The sequence below is a fragment of the Mauremys reevesii genome, linkage group 19 (assembly GCF_016161935.1).
Source record: "Mauremys reevesii isolate NIE-2019 linkage group 19, ASM1616193v1, whole genome shotgun sequence".
NCBI classification, from domain to species: domain Eukaryota; kingdom Metazoa; phylum Chordata; order Testudines; family Geoemydidae; genus Mauremys; species Mauremys reevesii.
Genome location: NC_052641.1, coordinates 20,212,162 through 20,229,455, shown reverse-complemented (window position 1 = coordinate 20,229,455; position 17,294 = coordinate 20,212,162). Strand labels below are relative to the sequence as shown.

The 17,294-nt window shown below is 50.7% G+C and overlaps 1 protein-coding gene across 4 annotated transcripts in view; it reads left to right on the top strand.

Annotated features, from left to right (window-relative positions):
• GPSM1 (G protein signaling modulator 1) overlaps positions 1 to 17,294 on the top strand; it is a 141,142-nt gene that overhangs the window by 48,427 nt on the left and 75,421 nt on the right. For all 4 annotated transcript variants that reach the window (XM_039507182.1, XM_039507181.1, XM_039507185.1 and 1 more), the window contains exons 4-8: positions 357 to 499; positions 4,777 to 4,900; positions 7,294 to 7,409; positions 8,444 to 8,599; positions 13,857 to 13,965. In XM_039507182.1, coding sequence (XP_039363116.1) covers positions 357 to 499; positions 4,777 to 4,900; positions 7,294 to 7,409; positions 8,444 to 8,599; positions 13,857 to 13,965 — 648 coding nt within the window. The remainder of the gene's footprint in view (positions 1 to 356; positions 500 to 4,776; positions 4,901 to 7,293; positions 7,410 to 8,443; positions 8,600 to 13,856; positions 13,966 to 17,294) is intronic.

Below are 17,294 nucleotides of genomic sequence, written 5' to 3'. Positions count from 1 at the left end.
ATCGCTTCCCCGATCTGTGCCTCAGTTTTCCCATCTGTAAAAGGGGGAGAATGAGAGTGATCTCCTTTGTAAAGCGCTTTGAAGTCTACTGATGAAAAGCACTAGGTAAGAGCTAGGGATCATTGACCTGGGCAGTCTTTGAACTGGCGACCTAACGGTGGCAGGTTCTAGTCCTTTTAACAGTCCTTGGATTCATCCAGTCCCTCAGACTCAGCTTCTAAAATGAAGCTGTAATGCTCTACAAGGCTGCCCTTGCTTTTGGTTAGCTGCCCTTTGCCCAGAGACGGGAAGCTTGGCATTACAACGTGGAGTGTAACACCTGCTCTTCTGTGGTTCCCCCCCCCCCCCCTTTCCAGGTAGGTGAAGCTAGAGCGCTGTATAACATTGGCAATGTTTACCATGCAAAGGGAAAGCAGTTGTCTTGGAGCATGGCCCAAGACCCAGGTTCCCTGCCTCCAGAAGTCAAGGAGACGCTGCAGAGAGCTTCGGAATACTATGAGTAAGTACCAACCCTTCCCAGATCTGCGGGGGACGGGGATGCACAAACAGCCCCATCGTGGTCGGTAGTAATTTACCCGGCTGCAATCATGCGCATGGCAAACTTGCAAAGCGTCTGGCGCTCTCTCCGTGCTTGGTCTGATGAGTGCATCATTCCAGCGCTGCGTGCATGTGTCTTGTTACTGTCCTGATGACAGCTCTGGGGAGCTGCAGAAGTGTGGTGATGGCTGACAGGTGAAAGATAACAGCACTGGGCTTGTGACAAGTCATTTTTCATACAGCCCTCTTTAAAGCACTCCACTTAGAAGGCGACTGGGTCCCGCCTGACTAAACCAGCAAGGACCTCGGGGTTGGGGGTGGATTCGGCTGTGTTTTTGGGCAGGGGAGCGCTGTGTATTCCTCCCTAGTGATCCCCACATCCACCCACCTCTTTTGGCTGACCCAAGGACCGCCTTGCCTGCCTGTAGAGGGGCCGGTGTGCTCACCTCTTTGGCAGGGTGGGGCACACCCATATGGGCTGTTGAGAGGCGAATAAAGGCAGAAAGTGGTGGGAGTGGGAAAGGGGGAGGAAAGTAAACGTTGATGAGATTTTAAGGCCGGAAGTTAGGCTCATCTAGTCTGACCTCCTGCGTAACAGGCCAGAGACCCTCCCTCAGTGCCTCCTGGAAAAGACCCTCTTCCCCTGCACTAAATATGAACTGAACCAAAGGGGAACTTAGATGCCAAGACCTGAGCTTGGAGCTCATTCTCCTGTGGCTGGCAGTGGCACTGGATACCTCTACCAGTTCAAAGTGCTGCATCCCTCAGCCTGCCTGAGGTGCCAGCGATGTTATGGCATCGGGCAGAAGAGAGACTCTACTCTTGGCAGGCCATCAAAGGAGGAATTGGCCTTTTGAGTGCTTTGAAATGTATTTATTGATAGTTTTTAAACGGTGAGGCAGGAGACAGGCACTTCTGGTTAATGTAGGGGGCCTGGGAGCCAGGACTTTTAGGTTTCTCTCGGGTTCTGTGTGAGAAGTTGAGCAAGTCTCTTTTGGCCTAATATTCCACGATATTGAGCACCTATAGGAAGTCTTTGGGGGCACGGCACCTCTACAAATCAGGCTATTGCCCTCTCTGTGCCTCAGTTTCCACATTGTGTGAAACGTCAATAAACATTTCAGTGCAGTGTTGTAGCGGTGTCGGGCCCAGGCTATTAGAGAGACAAGATGGGGGAGGTAATATTTTTTTATTGGACCGACTTCTGTTGGAGAGAAATGAGCCTTCAAACTTGAAAGGCTGCTCTCTCTCCAACAGAAGTTGGTCCAATACAAGAGATTATCTCGCCCACCTTTTGTCTGAAACATCTCAAAGTATTTTGAGATCCTTTGATGAAAGACTCTGTATAATTGCAAAGTGTTGATAATCATACACTGCTACACTAGACTTTGCCAAGGATCTGAAATCCTAAATAGCTCTTATTTTCTATTGTGAAGCAAGCTCAGTTCCCCTTTAAGAATGTGCAGTGCCTGTAACCCCTGGGCCTTTATTCCCCTGCCACATAGTATAAGGAGATAAAGCTAGAGAGCTGACGGATGGTACATCAAACTGCAGTCCCCTGCTCCAGTCTGAGTGAGCTCAAATACAAGATGGCTGAAATAACGTAGTGCAGCAAGGGAATCGTATAAAGCGTGCAGGATAAGCAAAGTGAAAGGAAGGGTAGACTGCTGTGAATAGAGAGTTTGTGATGATCCTTAATGAGCGAAGTGTTAGTCAACAATTGCATTATGGCCCCTAGAATTTGTGTCTGTTCCTTTTACTATGGATATTATAGTGTGGTACAATTTCCGTGCCTAGAGTTGGAAAAGGAAACACCTTGCACATTTTTGCAGAGGGTTTATAGTTTTCTCTTTCCCTGGAAGGATAAAGGGGAACAGGAATGTTTGTTCTGTGGGTGGGATCAGCTGGATCTGGCTCAGCAGCTGAGGATTAAAGGGACCCAAATGCTGTACATACTGTTATGCGCACCTGCTTAGAGGAGCAGCAGAATAAGCTGCTTTGTCCCATCTGGCAGCTGCGTGAGAATGAGCAGAGATGCAGAAACATTGCGCTCCGCAGATGAAAAGCTGGGCCAGAGTTGATCTCATGTGCCAGAGTCGGATGTGGCTTGTCTGTGCTCCGATCCTTATCTTAATCAAGCCAGAATAATCAGTGGGGATGGTGCTTTCTGGCAGTTCATATAATTCTGACTAATTTTTGCCTGGGGGTTTCTGGGGGTGGGAATGGGATTCTGTACAAGGAGGGATGAGGAAAGACTGCAGGCTTTTTTAATTAAAAAAAATAAAACAAAACTCCTTTCAGAGAGTTGTAAACTAAGCTTCTGAGTTTACCTGTCTTGAGTATAGCTCAGAATAGGTCAAACTGTAACACACACAGTTAAATTTAATCCCTGAGCATCTGCTGTGATGCCACAATGTTCTACAAAGTATGATCATTTGCGGGGCAGAATCTACTCACGAACTCGCTTGTGTGCACACCACTGCCCTCTACTGGATAGAATTAGAGCTCTTCAACTGTGTATCATTGGCCCTATACTGCAATAGCTAATGGAGAGTCACCTTTAGTTCAAGTGGTCAGGGCCTGTGTTTCTGCAGAAGAGTTTCCTGTTCTGTCACTGTGAAGTTCTGAGGCATTGCAGCATGTCCCACAGTAACAACTGTGCCTTTTCCACATGGCTGCCGATGTGTTTGCTATGGCATGTGCTGGAACGCTGTCGCTAGGCTTATTTAGAGCTAACTGCAAGTTTTCTCCCCTTTGGTTTTTACTTCAGTAAAGGAAATGGGTTTTTAAAAATAATCTTTTTTATCTGAAAGGGAGAGACGAGCATCTCTCTTAAATTAGTCTCCTCGTCTCTGCAGATGTGATAGCACCTGCATATAGCTCCCCATCCTTTTGCCAAAGAGCAGTCAGTGCATGTCGAGCATCTGCTGGGTGAACTCATGCCAGCCTGAAGCATCCAGGCTGCTCTGAATGTGCTGAGCAGATACTGCAGAGGGTTTGACTGCGCTTGTCGTTGCAGTGTTGCATCCAGTCATGCTCATCTCAGATGCATCCCAGCTGCCGGCACTGGGAAGGCAGGCAGAGAAATAGCTCAGAGCTTCTGGTCCTTCCTGTTTTTTTCCTGTTTCTCTTGCTTCTTCCTGACTTCATCAAAGTTTAATAATAATTATAACATCTGACTCTTATTCTGGCTCTTTTTACCCATAGATTTCAAAGCACTGTAGAAACAAGATATGAATCATTATCCCCATTTTACAGAGAGGGAAACTGAGGCAGAGCATGACTCCCAAGGACCATCCCCCGAAATAGATACTGTACTTCAAAGCTGAAAATAACACTCTGTCCTTGGCTTTTCTTTGCGATAACTCTGGGCATGAAGGTATCTGCTCTTCTGGCTGATCAGGGCAGTTGTGTGTAAGGAGAGATGGTTAGAATAAGTGGTAGTGGTAATGCATTCAGTTCCCAGCTCTGCCACTGGCCTGCTGGGTGACCTTGGGCAAGTAACGGCCCCGTCCTGTGCCTCGGTTTCCCCATCTGTAAAATGGGGATAATCACACTGTTCTCCCTGTGTAAAGTCCTGCGATTTCTTACCAGGCCTGAAGGTGTTTCAACACCCAGGCAGTTGCTGCAAATCAGCCCAGCTCAACTGAATCTGAGGGAGTGGCACTGGTTTGGGCCAGTCTGGCCTGTGTGAAATGCTAAGTGCCCCAAGGTAGAATCTCTCGCTTGTGTCTGAAGGCGTAAAAGCGCCATTCTCCCCAGCCATTAAAGGTGATTGAAATGGGAGGGGGAGCTCTCGCCACATCAGGTGAGGAGGAGGGGCAGATCATAGAATCATAGAAGATTAGGTTTGGAAGAGACCTCAGGAGGTCATCTAGTCCAACCCCGTGCTCAGAGCAGGACCAAACCGAACTAAATCATCCCAGCCAGGGCTTTGTCAAGCCTGACCTTAAAAATCTCTAAGGATGGAGACTCCACCAGCTCCCTAGGTAACCCATTCCAGTGCTTCACCACCCTCCTAGTGAAATAGTGTTTCCTCATAACCAACCTAGACTCCCCCCACTGCAACTTGAGACTATTGCTCTGTGAGGGGAGCTGTTTACCCAGGCCCGGGAGAGCTGTGTCCCCTCAGAGCTCCTTGCTTTGACCCTGGGCTCTCTGTATCTCATGTTATGATCAATGGGAGCCGGATGCCTGTTGGCTGAGAGTGACTGGACGTGCTGCTCTGATTTCTTGCAGGAGGAATCTGTCTCTGGTGAAGGAGCTTGGGGACAGAGCCGCTCAGGGCCGAGCCTATGGGAACCTTGGCAATACCCAGTACTTGCTCGGGAACTTCAGCGAAGCCACGGCTTTCCACAAAGAGGTAAGGAGGGGTGTCGATTGTTCTCATGGGGCGTGGGTGATCCAGTCGCTTCCTCAGACGTGTCTTTGTGCCTGGCATGTAGAAGGGACCTAGACATTGGTCCATTCACCCCTAGCTGCATCATATCCTTCATCTCCCATTACAGATGCTATGTGCCAGATCCTGTCATCCTTCCTCATGCTGAGTAGCTCCTGACTCCCACCAGAGCCGGTGGGAGTAAGGTGGCACTCAGGACGAAGGTGGCAGAATCTCACGTGGCAGCTGCTGTCAGATGAGGCGATCTAGCCACGTGTTACTGATAGGCTAAGTAAAGAACCACCAAAAGATAATCATTGGTCACCACCAGGAATATTGCCCTGCAAGGTAAGCTCTGTACGCGATGGGCTCTCCCTGCCTCCCTCCCTGAGTAGGAGATGCTTAGGCCAGAGCGCTGAGAATCAGAGCACTGAAGGCGGCTGCTGGTGCTCAGAAGACAGATCAGTGGTGTTTGGAGGCCACTCCCAGAGGCCTGTGTTTTTACCAATCCACAGAAGCAATCCACTTGAGGTATAAGCGTTTAATATACACGCCAACCACTGCCCTGATTGATGCACCATGCGGAGAACCCAGGGATGGGCTCCTCTCCCATGCCTCGGAGCCGTCCTTCCCCTCGTCAGGGGTGAGGCACATCCGCCGGGCAGACGGGAGGCAGCTCGCAGGACTCGGGCTGGGCATAAATAGAGGCCTTGAGTTTGCCAGGGCCGGTTGTTGTCCTGAACAAGAAACTGACTAGATTAAAACCCACCCCCGACGCAAACGCCCCTTGTGTGGAGTGGGGAGAGACGCAGCGGTATCCGTGGTGCTGAATAACCTGCTGCAGAGTGAAACGTTACAGGCCAAGACCGTTTGACTCAGTGCAGCAGAAGGAAATGATTTCCCGCCTCCTTTGCTTGAAACAGCCCCTGGGAAGTGACTGGCACCCAGCTTCCTTGCCTTACCGGGGCCCTGCTCCAGGGCAAGCAGAGAGAGCCCCGTCTTGGGCCCCACAGCATGGAACGGTTCCCCCAGGAAGGAACACAGTCAAAGCTGCGATGGGGCCAGGATTTCCCAACCAAAGAGTAACCCGGCTGCCTGGTGACTGGCTGGCCCTGCCATGCCAACTGGCCTGAGTTAGTGTCAGCGGCGGTGGGAGCAGCGTCGAGCGGGGAGGTCACACAGGCTGTTTTTAGCAGTGCAGCCGGTATCTGGGATGGGAGAAGTCCCAGCAGGTTTGTAACAGCATAGTCTTCCCCGGAGGGGCCAGAGGGCTGGAGCCGCCAGCCATGTTCCGAGTGGAGCCCTGTTGGGGCCCGGTAGTTTGCAAGGTGCCAGATTGCCTGGGGAGCACCTGATTCCTATAAAGGCTGAAAGAGATCAGCTGGGGGAAGCTCCAGAAAGCAGGCTGGATCATAGAGTGGGCCCCAGCAGGGGAGGTCCCAGGCAGTCGGCCTGATGGAGAGCTGCCTGGAGCAGGTCAGCCTGGCCGCCTCTGGGCATGGGATGGGCAGCCAGGACCGCAGCCCTGCAGTGGGGTTTGCTTGGAACCACACGGGCAGTTTCTCTAAACAGCATCGGCGCAGATTGTGGGTAACCTCACAGGGCTCTTCCATTCTGAACTCCTACCAGTCTTCGTTTTAATGGCCGATGACAATGCGTTTAACGAAGCTGCTGACAAGGCATCTCATCGGGAATGCTTGTGACAAAGGCCTGTAATGCTCAGCCAATGGGTGCGGTGACTCGGTCCCTGCTGCCAGCAGCTTAGGGCTCATTTACTTCCCGGGGCGCCGCAGGGAGCTCAGACAGGCTAAAGCGCCGTGGAGCTCAGTAGCTAGTGACTAAGACGGGACCGGGGCAGGAACTGCAGAAATGGCACCTGGTACAATGGGGTCGGAAGGAGGAGGAGGGCGTGGGACACTGCTCCAGGCTCAGTGCAAAGCCCAGGGTGCGGCAGGGCAAATATAGGAGAAGAGAGGCGGGTGGGCAGAACCAAATACGGGTCGAGACATGAGCCTGGCTGGAGCAGTGCAGAGCCAGGCAGAGAAGGATGAGGAGCAGGGCTGGGATTCAGTGAGACGAAGCCAGTTGGGGAGGGGATTCGCTCTGCGCCCACGTCCCTGAGCGGCACAACAGAACCCCTCCTGGGCGTTACGGCGGAGTGAGCAGCCGCGTTGCTTCTCCAGCTGATTGGGGCCCTGCCCTCCCATCCAGCTGATCACTTAACTACACGCTTACCTGTAAGCCAGCAGGACCATCAGTGGCTGGCTGGGTCTGGGCCTTGGAGAGAGGGCGTCGGTGGCCAGCAGTAGCACATGCTCCCCCGAGGCGCTGGGGCTGCAGTCGCTGCGTTCTCATGCGCCTGCCTGTGTCTGTTCCAGCGACTCGCCATCGCCAAGGAGTTTGGGGACAAAGCGGCCGAGAGGAGAGCGTACAGCAACCTGGGCAATGCGCACATCTTCCTCGGCAGGTTTGACATCTCGGCGGAGTACTACAAGTAAGTGCCGCAGCTGTTTGGGGAAAGCAGAGGCCAGGCTCTGGGCTCTCTGCCTTTGCAGAATGCACAAGAGCAGCCAGGCTGAGTGAAGCTAATCCCCTGGGAACCCCGGTCTGTTGTAATGCATCCCGGGGCTTCAAGCACTAGGTATAAGCCACCCACAGGGAACTGGAGCCGGTTCGCGAGAGGGTCTGTGTTGTCTTTCTCTAGCCAGAGCTTGGCTCCCAATTGTTGTGTGCATCATATCGCCCCCTGCTGGCCACTTGTGTAACTTGTACAGATGATAGTTGGTGCATGTTGTTATAGTCCAAATTCCCAGATTCTCCAAAGCAGCGCTCTGCCGTGCTGGTGCTGGAAGAGCTGTGCCCAAGGAGGCTACATCCCAAAAGAGCAGGGACAGACTGCTGGGTAACAGGAGGAGTGAGTCTCCAGCCTTTCTACAGACCTGCACGTACCCAAAACTTATCTCCGTCGGTTCTGCTTGACAGAGCAGAGCTGAATTTATCAATACAATGGGGCTAAATTCACCCTGGTATAAAGCACTGAAGCCAGATGTACAGAATTGGGTTGGGAAGGCAGGGCAGCCATCAGCAGGTCTTAGGGATGTCCACGCTAGAGCTGGAGGGAAATTTTCCAGTTTGGGTAGACATACCTGCGCTAGCTCTGACCGAGCAGCGAGTCACCCTGCATGTACCTTGGGTCTTGGATGTCACATTCTAAGGGTGCATCTGCACTGGAGGTGAGATTCCAACTCGTGTAGACATCCCGGTGCTAGCTTTGATGGAGTGAAAGTCACCCTGAGACGCTCTGTGGTTACACTGCTGTTTTTAGTGCATTCACTCCGTCAAAGCTAGCACCGGGATGTCTACACGAGTTGGAATCTCCCCTCCAGTGCAGACGCACCCTTAGAATGTGACATTTTTTGGCTTCAGATAAACTCCCTAAGGAATCTGCCCTCAGCAGATCAGCATTTCTCCCTGGCTTGCAGATGTGCTGTGCATGAATGTGTCTGTGTCTCCATCTGTTTATTGCAGGAAAACACTCCAACTCTCCAGACAACTGAAAGACCAAGCAGTAGAAGCTCAGGCTTGCTACAGCCTCGGAAACACTTACACGTTGCTCCAAGACTACGAGCGAGCCATCGAGTACCATCTAAAGCACCTGCTGATAGCGCAGGAGCTGGGGGACAGGTGAGAGATTTGGGACCATATCTGTGACTTGTTGGTATAATGGCGTCAGTGGGGATTGAACCTGGCGTCTCTCAGACTAAAAGCCTGAGCCTCTAGGGCTAGAGGACTAAGACTGTTCGCTCTGCAATAGTAGCAGACTCACAAATCTTTCCAATGGTCCAGCCCCTACAGTGGGGGCAAAGCCCCCCGCCCAGCTGTGTTCATGTGGGTGCTATCAGCTCTCTGGTGAGAATTACTAAAGGTCTGTTGTGTTCAGCCGTCCGTCCCAGCTGCTACTCTGGTTATCCCAGCAACCTCCTGGTGAGCACCCGCCGGGATGTAAAAATAGCTTCTCGCTAAGGAACAAAGTGAGCAGTGAATGAACCCAAAAGCCCCACTGCTGTGTCTAGCTAGTGATGGAAGCTCTGAGAAGGTGTGATAAGATTCCACACTGATGTGACCAGAAATGGCATTTGGGAACAAATGGTGTGTCGCCCGGAATAGTTAGGGAAATGCATTTTGCTCCATAGATAAATTATTACCAACGCGTTACGGCGTTTACCTCCAGCCTTGTGTGACGTTTTCCTGTCTCCTGAGCTTTGCCGTGCCGGGTTTTGAGTCTCTTGCAGGTCCTTAACTGAATTTTTAGCCAGCTTGTTGAGGATCTCTGTGAATGACCCTCTTAAAACCCGAGCAAGATGGATATTCAGCTTCATACAGTGCAAAAGATTCAAGGGAAGGAATTGGCAAATGACTAGAAGAAATGAGCATTGCAAAATGGAGAAGGAAATATCCAGCTGGGACAGCATTTGAGTTGAATGATCTGCTGGACCATTGAAGGGAGTGGTCAAAGCACCCAAAGAGCGGACAGTGCCTCGTTTAGAGGGTGTCTCAAATTGGACATCCACAAAGGGCCTGTTTTTCCTAGGTGCTGAGCCCCCATGCCCCAGATGAAGTCAATGGGCACTGCAGATGCGCCACACCTTCTGAAAATCAGCCGAAGCTGTGCATCCAAAACCAGGCCTAACTGAATATTTGGCTGTGTATAACTAGGGTTTTCACATAATGGGTGGAGTAGTGAACTGGGAAATCAGGACCCATGGGTTCTATTCCTGGCTCTGTCACTGATTCACTAGGGTACTTGGGGGAACCACTTCACCGTGCTGTGCCTCAGTTTCCTCATTAATAAAATAGGGTTACAAATACCCACCCCACAGGGGTGTTGTGAGAATGATCTACTGCTTGTGAGGCATATGGAAGGAGCCTGTTCTGTAGAAGAATCATAGAAGATTAGGGTTGGAAGAGACCTCAGGAGGTCATCAAGTCCAACCCCCTGCTCAAAGCAGGACCAACCCCAACTAAATCATCCCAGCCAGGGCTTTGTCAAGCTGGGCCTTAAAAACCTCTAAGGATGGAGATTCCACCATCTCCCTAGGTAACCCATTCCAGTGCTTCACCACCCTACTAGTGAAATAGTGTTTCCTAATATCCAACCTAGACCTCCCCCACTGCAACTTGAGACCATTGCTCCTTGTTCTGTCATCTGCCACCACTGAGAACAGCCGAGCTCCATCCTCTTTGGAACCCCCCTTCAAGTAGTTGAAAGCAGCTATCAAATCCCCCCTCACTCTTCTCTTCTGCAGACTAAACAAGCCCAGTTCCCTTAGCCTCTCCTCGTAAGTCATGTGCCCAGCCCCTTGATCATTTTCGTTGCCCTCCGCTGGACTCTCTCCAATTTGTCCCCATCCTTCCTGTAGTGGGGGGCGGGGGACAAAACTCGACCAGTGCTGAATACAGGGGAATAATCACTTCCCTCGATCTGCTGGCAATGCTCCTACTAATGCAGCCCAATATGCCGTTAGCCTTCTTGGCAACAAGGGCACACTGTTGACTCATATCCAGCTTCTCATCCAGTGTAATCGCCAGGTCCTTTTCTGAAGAACTGCTGTTTAGCCAGTCGGTCCCCAGCCTGTAGCAGTGCATGGGATTCTTCCATCCTAAGTGCAGGACTCTGCATTTGTCCTTGTTGAAACTCATCAGATTGCTTTTGACCCAATCCTCCAATTTGTCTAGGTCACTCTGGACCCTGTCCCTACCTTCCAGTGTATCTACCTCTCCCCCCAGTTTAGTGTCATCTGCGAACTTGCTGAGGGTGCAATCCATCCCATCATCCGGATCATTAATGAAGCTGTTGAACAAAACCGGCCCCAGGACCATCCCCTGGGGCACGCCGCTTGATACCGGCTGCCAGCTAGACATCGAGCCGTTGATCTCTACCTGTTGAGCCTGAAAATCTAGCCAGCTTTCTATCCACCTTATAGTCCATTCATCCAATCCATACTTTTTAAACTTGCTGGCAAGAATACTGTGGGAGACCATATCAAAATACTAAAGTCCAGATATATCATGTCCACCACTTTTCCCATATCCACAAAGCCAGTTATCTCCTCATAGAAGGCAATCAGGTTGGTCAGGCATGACTTGCCCTTGGTGAATTCATATTGGCTGTTCCTGATCACCTTCCTCTCCTCCAAGTGCTTCAAAATGGATTCCTTGAGAACCTGCTCCATGATTTTTCCAGAGACTGCGGTGAGGCTGACCGGTCTGTAGAATAGAAAGGATGGAGTGAGCCAGGGACTGTTTCAGGCAGAATCTGAATGAAAAGCCTCAGATGTTCAGAGTGAGAAGCCATAGTGTTGTGTTGGTGTCGCTTTAATGTGAAGTCTAATTAGTGAGCGTCCTCAAAGGGTACAACTGACCCCCAAGGGGAGACCCCCTGTCACTTGGGTCATCTGACAGGGAGACCCCTCAGGCTGTGGGATGGTCTCTCTATGGAAGTGGTGGAGGCGCCATTGCTGGAGACTAGACCAAGCGCTTGAATGGGATGTAAAGAAGAACTCTGCACCAGCAGGGAGAGGAATGAGCGGCAGGTCTACAGGAGCTGCAGTCACAGCCCGTGATCGCAGTGTAGCCGTACGAAGGGTCATTTCCAGCTCTAGCTTCTGGGAGTGCGTGAAAGTGAGAGAGGAGAAAGTGCTATAGATCTGCATGAAGAAACAGCCTTGCACTAGGTGTGTTGAAATAGGCCTTCCTGTCTAATCAGGCTATGAAAATACCACTCACTGGCCCCATACAGAGCCATTTCCAAAGAGCCTTTGGGACGCTCCAGTCCCCAGGGGCGCTGGGCCTAAGAGCGCTGCGGGTGCAGCACCCTTGTCTTGAAGGAATAATAGCAAGGAATGCGCGACTTCTGTCGCAGACCGACTCTGCAGCTTTGTTCGACGGCTTTCAGCATCCCCACTATAAAAAATCCTCCCAGCGCCCCTGCTAACTCCTGCCACTAGATGGAGCATGGACATTGAAATGGAGACAGCCTGCATATTTCTGGGCATTTTCTGTCTGATCAGAAACCAAGAAACCCCAGTGGGTTCGATGCCGGTTCTGATGGCTCGCTGGGAGATGGAGAGCGTTCTCTTTCCCAGCAGCCCCCCCAGGCGTCCATCGGACATGAAGGGGGCTGGTGGGCCTTGAAAGGGGATATTCTGCGTTTAGGCTGATGCTAGTAAAAGCAGCACAGAAGCAAAACCTAGGGAACACGTGTTTATCAAACACAGGCTGAACAATACAAAGGTGAGACGTTCCTGTGTGGGGCTGGGCGCAGTCTTTATGGGAGGCTGGTGAGCCCTAAAGATCTTCCGGCCTCCCTGGGAACTGGCCCTGAGGAGAGGAGAGCAGAGCAGGGAGGGGTTACTTCAAAGGAAATGCTTAAACGTGGGAGTGGGGGGGATGATGTTTAACCCTAAAAAGTGAGTCACAATCTCCTTAAAAACACTGAAAATTAGAAACCCTCTAGTAGCCCATCCCCTGACAGTGTCTTCCTCAGGAACAGGTTTAGGGGGGGCTCCGTAGGTCCCCCCACCTGCACCCCTGGAGTAGCATGGGGTTCCGCTCCATGGTACAGAATAGGCACCTGTCCTTTTCCTACACAAGCCATTGGGCTAGTTGTCTCTCTAGCACTCCCTAGCTCACAAGAGCTGAGGGCTGGCGGCGGGGCATTCTCAGTGCAGGGAGGCCTTCCCCTGCTGCTCCCACAGCCTGGTGACCCTCAGGGCCTGGGGTAAAGCTCGCCTGCTTTCTCAGTTTCATGCCTGAAGTGGGGTGGACTCTGAAAAGCTGCGCCCTGGAGGAGGAGGTAACTGAGGTTATTGTCGGCTGCTGCGGTCCCGCTTTGTGGCCCATGGGGCCGCCCACTGAAAGGCCCATGCCGCGTGCAGGTTGCATTGTTGCTGTGTTTGAGCCGTGCTACGCTCCTGCTTATTCATCCCTGGCCCATGAGCAAACGGGGCTGCTCTTAGATGCCCTGTCACTGTTGCTGTGGGAATGTGTGTGCACAGTGAAGGGGTTAATCGCCGAGGGTAGCGGGGGAGCGTTCAGTGACAGCAGCTGAACATCTGGTGGTGTTTGGAAGATGACGACAGCCACGGCTGTGCTCTGCTGCATGGGGGACCCCCAGAGGGATTGCCAGTTTCCCACCCATCTGCTCTCCGGGGGGGTGGGAGTGCTGCAGAGGCAGCTGCTCGCCCCAGGACGAGGGAAAGTCCGGCAAGGGGGAAGAATGATTTGGTGACTGAAGAGAAAAAATCAAGGTGGTTTTTGAGTAATTAAAACCAGTCTCAGGAAGGAAGGAATTCTCAAAAGGCCATTTTATCCACAAGGCACTTAAAATAAATCCCCCTCTTGACTGTTGACCCTGCACCCAGTGGGTCAGATCCCCCACCAGCGTAAATCAATGAAGCTCTATTACGGTTAATGGGCTACACTGATTTACATCACTGATTACCTGGACCAGGCTTTTTAATGTCTAGAGCCATTTTTTCACCAGGGCCTGTGATTTCTCTGCTCACGTCACCTGTCCCAGCTGGTTGCCTTCACAAAAGGGGGTGTGCCCTCATTCCGCACAGCCAGCTTGCACGCGCGGCTTGTAAGTGTGCAGCCACTTTTCCAGGCGCAGCGAGATGCCGTGCAAATAGCTGCTCTATAAGATATGGAGTGAAATCCTGACCCTATTGATATTAATGGGAGCTTTGCCATTGACTTCAATAGAATCAGGATTTCACCCATAGGCTTGATTATCTGTGCAAAAGTGGACACAGAAATCGGCATGGAAACAGGGCCTTTGAGGCTTCCAAGGAGAGGCCAGAAACATGCAGGTCCTGAAATGGCTGGTTTTTGCTGCGTCTCACAGAACGCCTATGGATGATGATTTCCTGTTTTGCAGAGTGGGAGAAGGAAGAGCCTGCTGGAGTCTAGGAAATGCCTATGTCTCTCTTGGGAACCATGACCAAGCCCTGCGCTTTGCAAGGAAACATCTTGAAATCTCCCAAGAGGTAAGAGGAACTGGTCCGGATCAGGGCGAACCAGATCTCCCTGCTGGGAGGAAGACCTGGATTATGCTAATAAGACACACTGAGGGAGTTCTTCTCCAGTCGTGAAAGCTTCCATCATGTGCAGTGCTTGGTTTTTATGTGCTATCTTTGAGAATTGCAAACCGAGGCTGGAAAAATCTCATCACGGGAGACCTCCCCCAGCTGTGTCTTAATTGTTTCTAATAGAGTTACTGGACCTGGTTAACTCGGCCCTGGTTTGCAAATTGCGTGCTCGGCATGGTTTTTGGGGGGTGTTTGCCAAGGCAAAAAGGAAAGGGTGGCCCCCGCTTTCCAAGCTGTTCTGCACTGGTGGGCTCCAGCTGGCATGGAGGAGCCTAAATACAACATGTGTCCAACCACTTAGGAGAACACCCGCATTTGAGACCTGGGCTGAGCTCAGAGAGCACGTCGCTGACTCAGAGCCCAGTCCTGTTTTGTAGAGGATCAGGGGGTCTGAAAGAGATGGGCGACGGCTTTTCTCTTCAGATGCAACGTGAGGCCACATCTCTGGGTGAGCGGAAACATTGTTCTACCCAGGGCTGGCAGCTCCCTGTGGCACCATAAGGAACATGATGGAGAAAGGGGCAGGGAAAGTTTCTGAGTAAAGATGGGAAAAAATAAGAGCCATCCCCCTTGTGACCTGGGGTGCGTGGGGCAGCCCTCTCTGAAAATGCCAATGGCAGGGCAGGCTGCAAAAGGGGGAGCAGAGTCTCCTAAAACTGGTGATTAACACTGAAGTTAAACTCAGACTGTGCTTTTCATCTCCCACACTGGTCATCAAGTTTAAAAAAAAAAGAAATCACCCAGCCCCCTTATCACATTCCAGTTTTCTGGCTCCCAATCAGCACCTAAGTCCAGTACAGTGAGAAGTTATTTGAAAAACTCTGCCCACTATACAAAATGTTCTTCTGAACCCCACATTGCCAGGTCAATATTAGCTTGGATCTTACCCAAAATCCCACGCTCCCAGCCAATCCTTTAGTGCCTAAAATTAAAGGTTTATTATAAAGAAAAAAGAAAGAAGAAGAAGAGAGCTGGCAAATGATAAAGCACTCAGACACGTACAGAGATTTCAAAGTCCATGTAGCAGGTTCTTGGCAGCGTTGGTGAGTTTGCTGGCTTGAAAGTCCCTCTGGAACATCCACGGCTTGGACGGGTCATTCAGTCCTTTGTTCAGAGCTTGGTTTGTAGAGAAGTTACTCCAGAGGGAAGAAGCAGGAATGAAGACAAAATGAAGCTGATGCGGCTGCCTTTTATAGTCTTTTTGCCATGTGGCTTGTACTTCCTGTGTCCCAAATACAAGCTTCCCAGCACATGGCCTGGAAAAGCCTCAGAGTTCTCTGTCCACAGGCATACCCCATGCCTTGCTGACTCAATAGGTGTATCCCTTATTTCCTTTCAATGGGTTCATTGTACCGCTGCTGACCCTTGATGGGCCATTGAACAGGCTGATGCCAATTGGTGTGGGGATGTCACCCAGAAACACAGCACAGGTTTTGAAACCCAGACCTACTCTACATATCTATAACTTACAATTCAAAGGTGATACAAACATATAAATGAGATTATCATACTGGGCAAATCATAACATTTTCACAGACACCTTACGTGGCATATCTGGTCAGATTCCTTGCAATTTTATAATACTGGTATCAACAGTATCGTAAAAGCAGCAGAGTCCTGTGGCACCTTATAGACTAACAGACGTATTGGAGCATGAGCTTTCGTGGGTGAATCCCCACTTCGTCGGATGCATATCGTAAAGTGCCTCCCATATTCCATACAGCGTCACACCCCTTGTGTCACAGTGTTGGATTTTAGAACCAAACCACTTTTTAAAATGTTAGGTTACCTTTCTCCTCCCAATCCTGTTTTTGCTCTTGCTTGGGTGCCTCTAGGTTCAGAGTGGAAGGGCCAGAATCGCCCCATGTGGCTCTTCTCACCATATTTCTGGCTTAGACGTGCTGGGAAACCCCTTAGAAGCCAGTTCTCCTGAGCCTTCCACCCAGGTTTGCAAACAGAGACCTGGCTGGGGCAGAGAAGCAAGTCAGGCCTTGGTCTGCATTTCTGACCCAAAGCCAGACAAGCGTCACTCATCTTTTAAGGACGGCATTGGCACCTCTCGCCTCGAGTGGCTCAACCCGCTGCCAAGGAAATGACTGAAAAATACCCTCTGCAAGCCTAAAATTGTGTGCCGTTGTTTTTATGTTTATATAATAGTGCCTCTTGGGGCATAGATAACCGAAAGCGTCAGCACAAGATAGTTGCTAATCCAGCGGTAGCCAAAGCAACCATATAACTACCCCAGAAAACACTTTCCTCTGTCCACAAACGTTGGGCCCGTCCAGATCCAGGGCAAACCCCAGAGGTGGCATCAGTGAAGTTTCACCCACTTTGCCCTCGATCTGAACATGGCTCTTAGCCTGAAGTCCAAGCCAGTGGGGGTTTTGACATGTTGCTTTTCCTAGATATATGTTATCGAGCTAGCTATCCGAATCCAAACCCCGGAGCTGCATTTAAACGTGTTCAAACCTCGCTTGTATCAATTTGAGCTAAATCAATATAAGCGAGAGCAAAACCAGTTTAAGTGCGTCTCCATTAGGGTTTTGCACTGGTGTAACTAGATCAGTTTTAAGTGATCTAGTTATATGGATGCAACTTTTCTGATATAGACAAAGCCAAAGGCTTTTCGGGTGGCTTACAAATCTAGACACCAAGAGTGCTTTGTTGTTTACCCTTTGCAGCCTGATCTGCGGAAATCAGCCATGGTCCCTTTAAAGCCTTCCCCAGTTGACGACATCCCCCTTTTGAAGCATTAATTGAAACCACCATTTATAAGTGCTTTGTACATTCTCCTGCCTCTGTTAGCTTGGCTAAATCTGGGGGTAAGGCTAACACACCAGCCTAATTATACACTTAATTATACTTGTCAGCCATTCAGAAGAAACACTGTTTGTTGGCCCTGTTCATTTTAGAACAAATTGACTTTTCGGCTTTGAGTTGGAGTCTTCCAGCGTGGCGCTGATTACTCACAGCCAGATGGAGGCTCAGCTGTTGGCATTGCAGATGAACGAGGATGGGAGGACAAAAACAATAGCAGCCTTGACTGCTCCTGGGGGTGGCGGGGGGAAGCCTTTGTGGGCTGATGGCTTTGATTACAGGGCAGTGTCGGAAGGGGGTTACTCATGGCAGGTGGCTAATAAACTCCCCCATGTTGCTAAATATGGAGTGGTGCTGAAAAATCATGTCCGTTTCAGGGATATGGGGGGAGGACACATTAATTTCTAGCA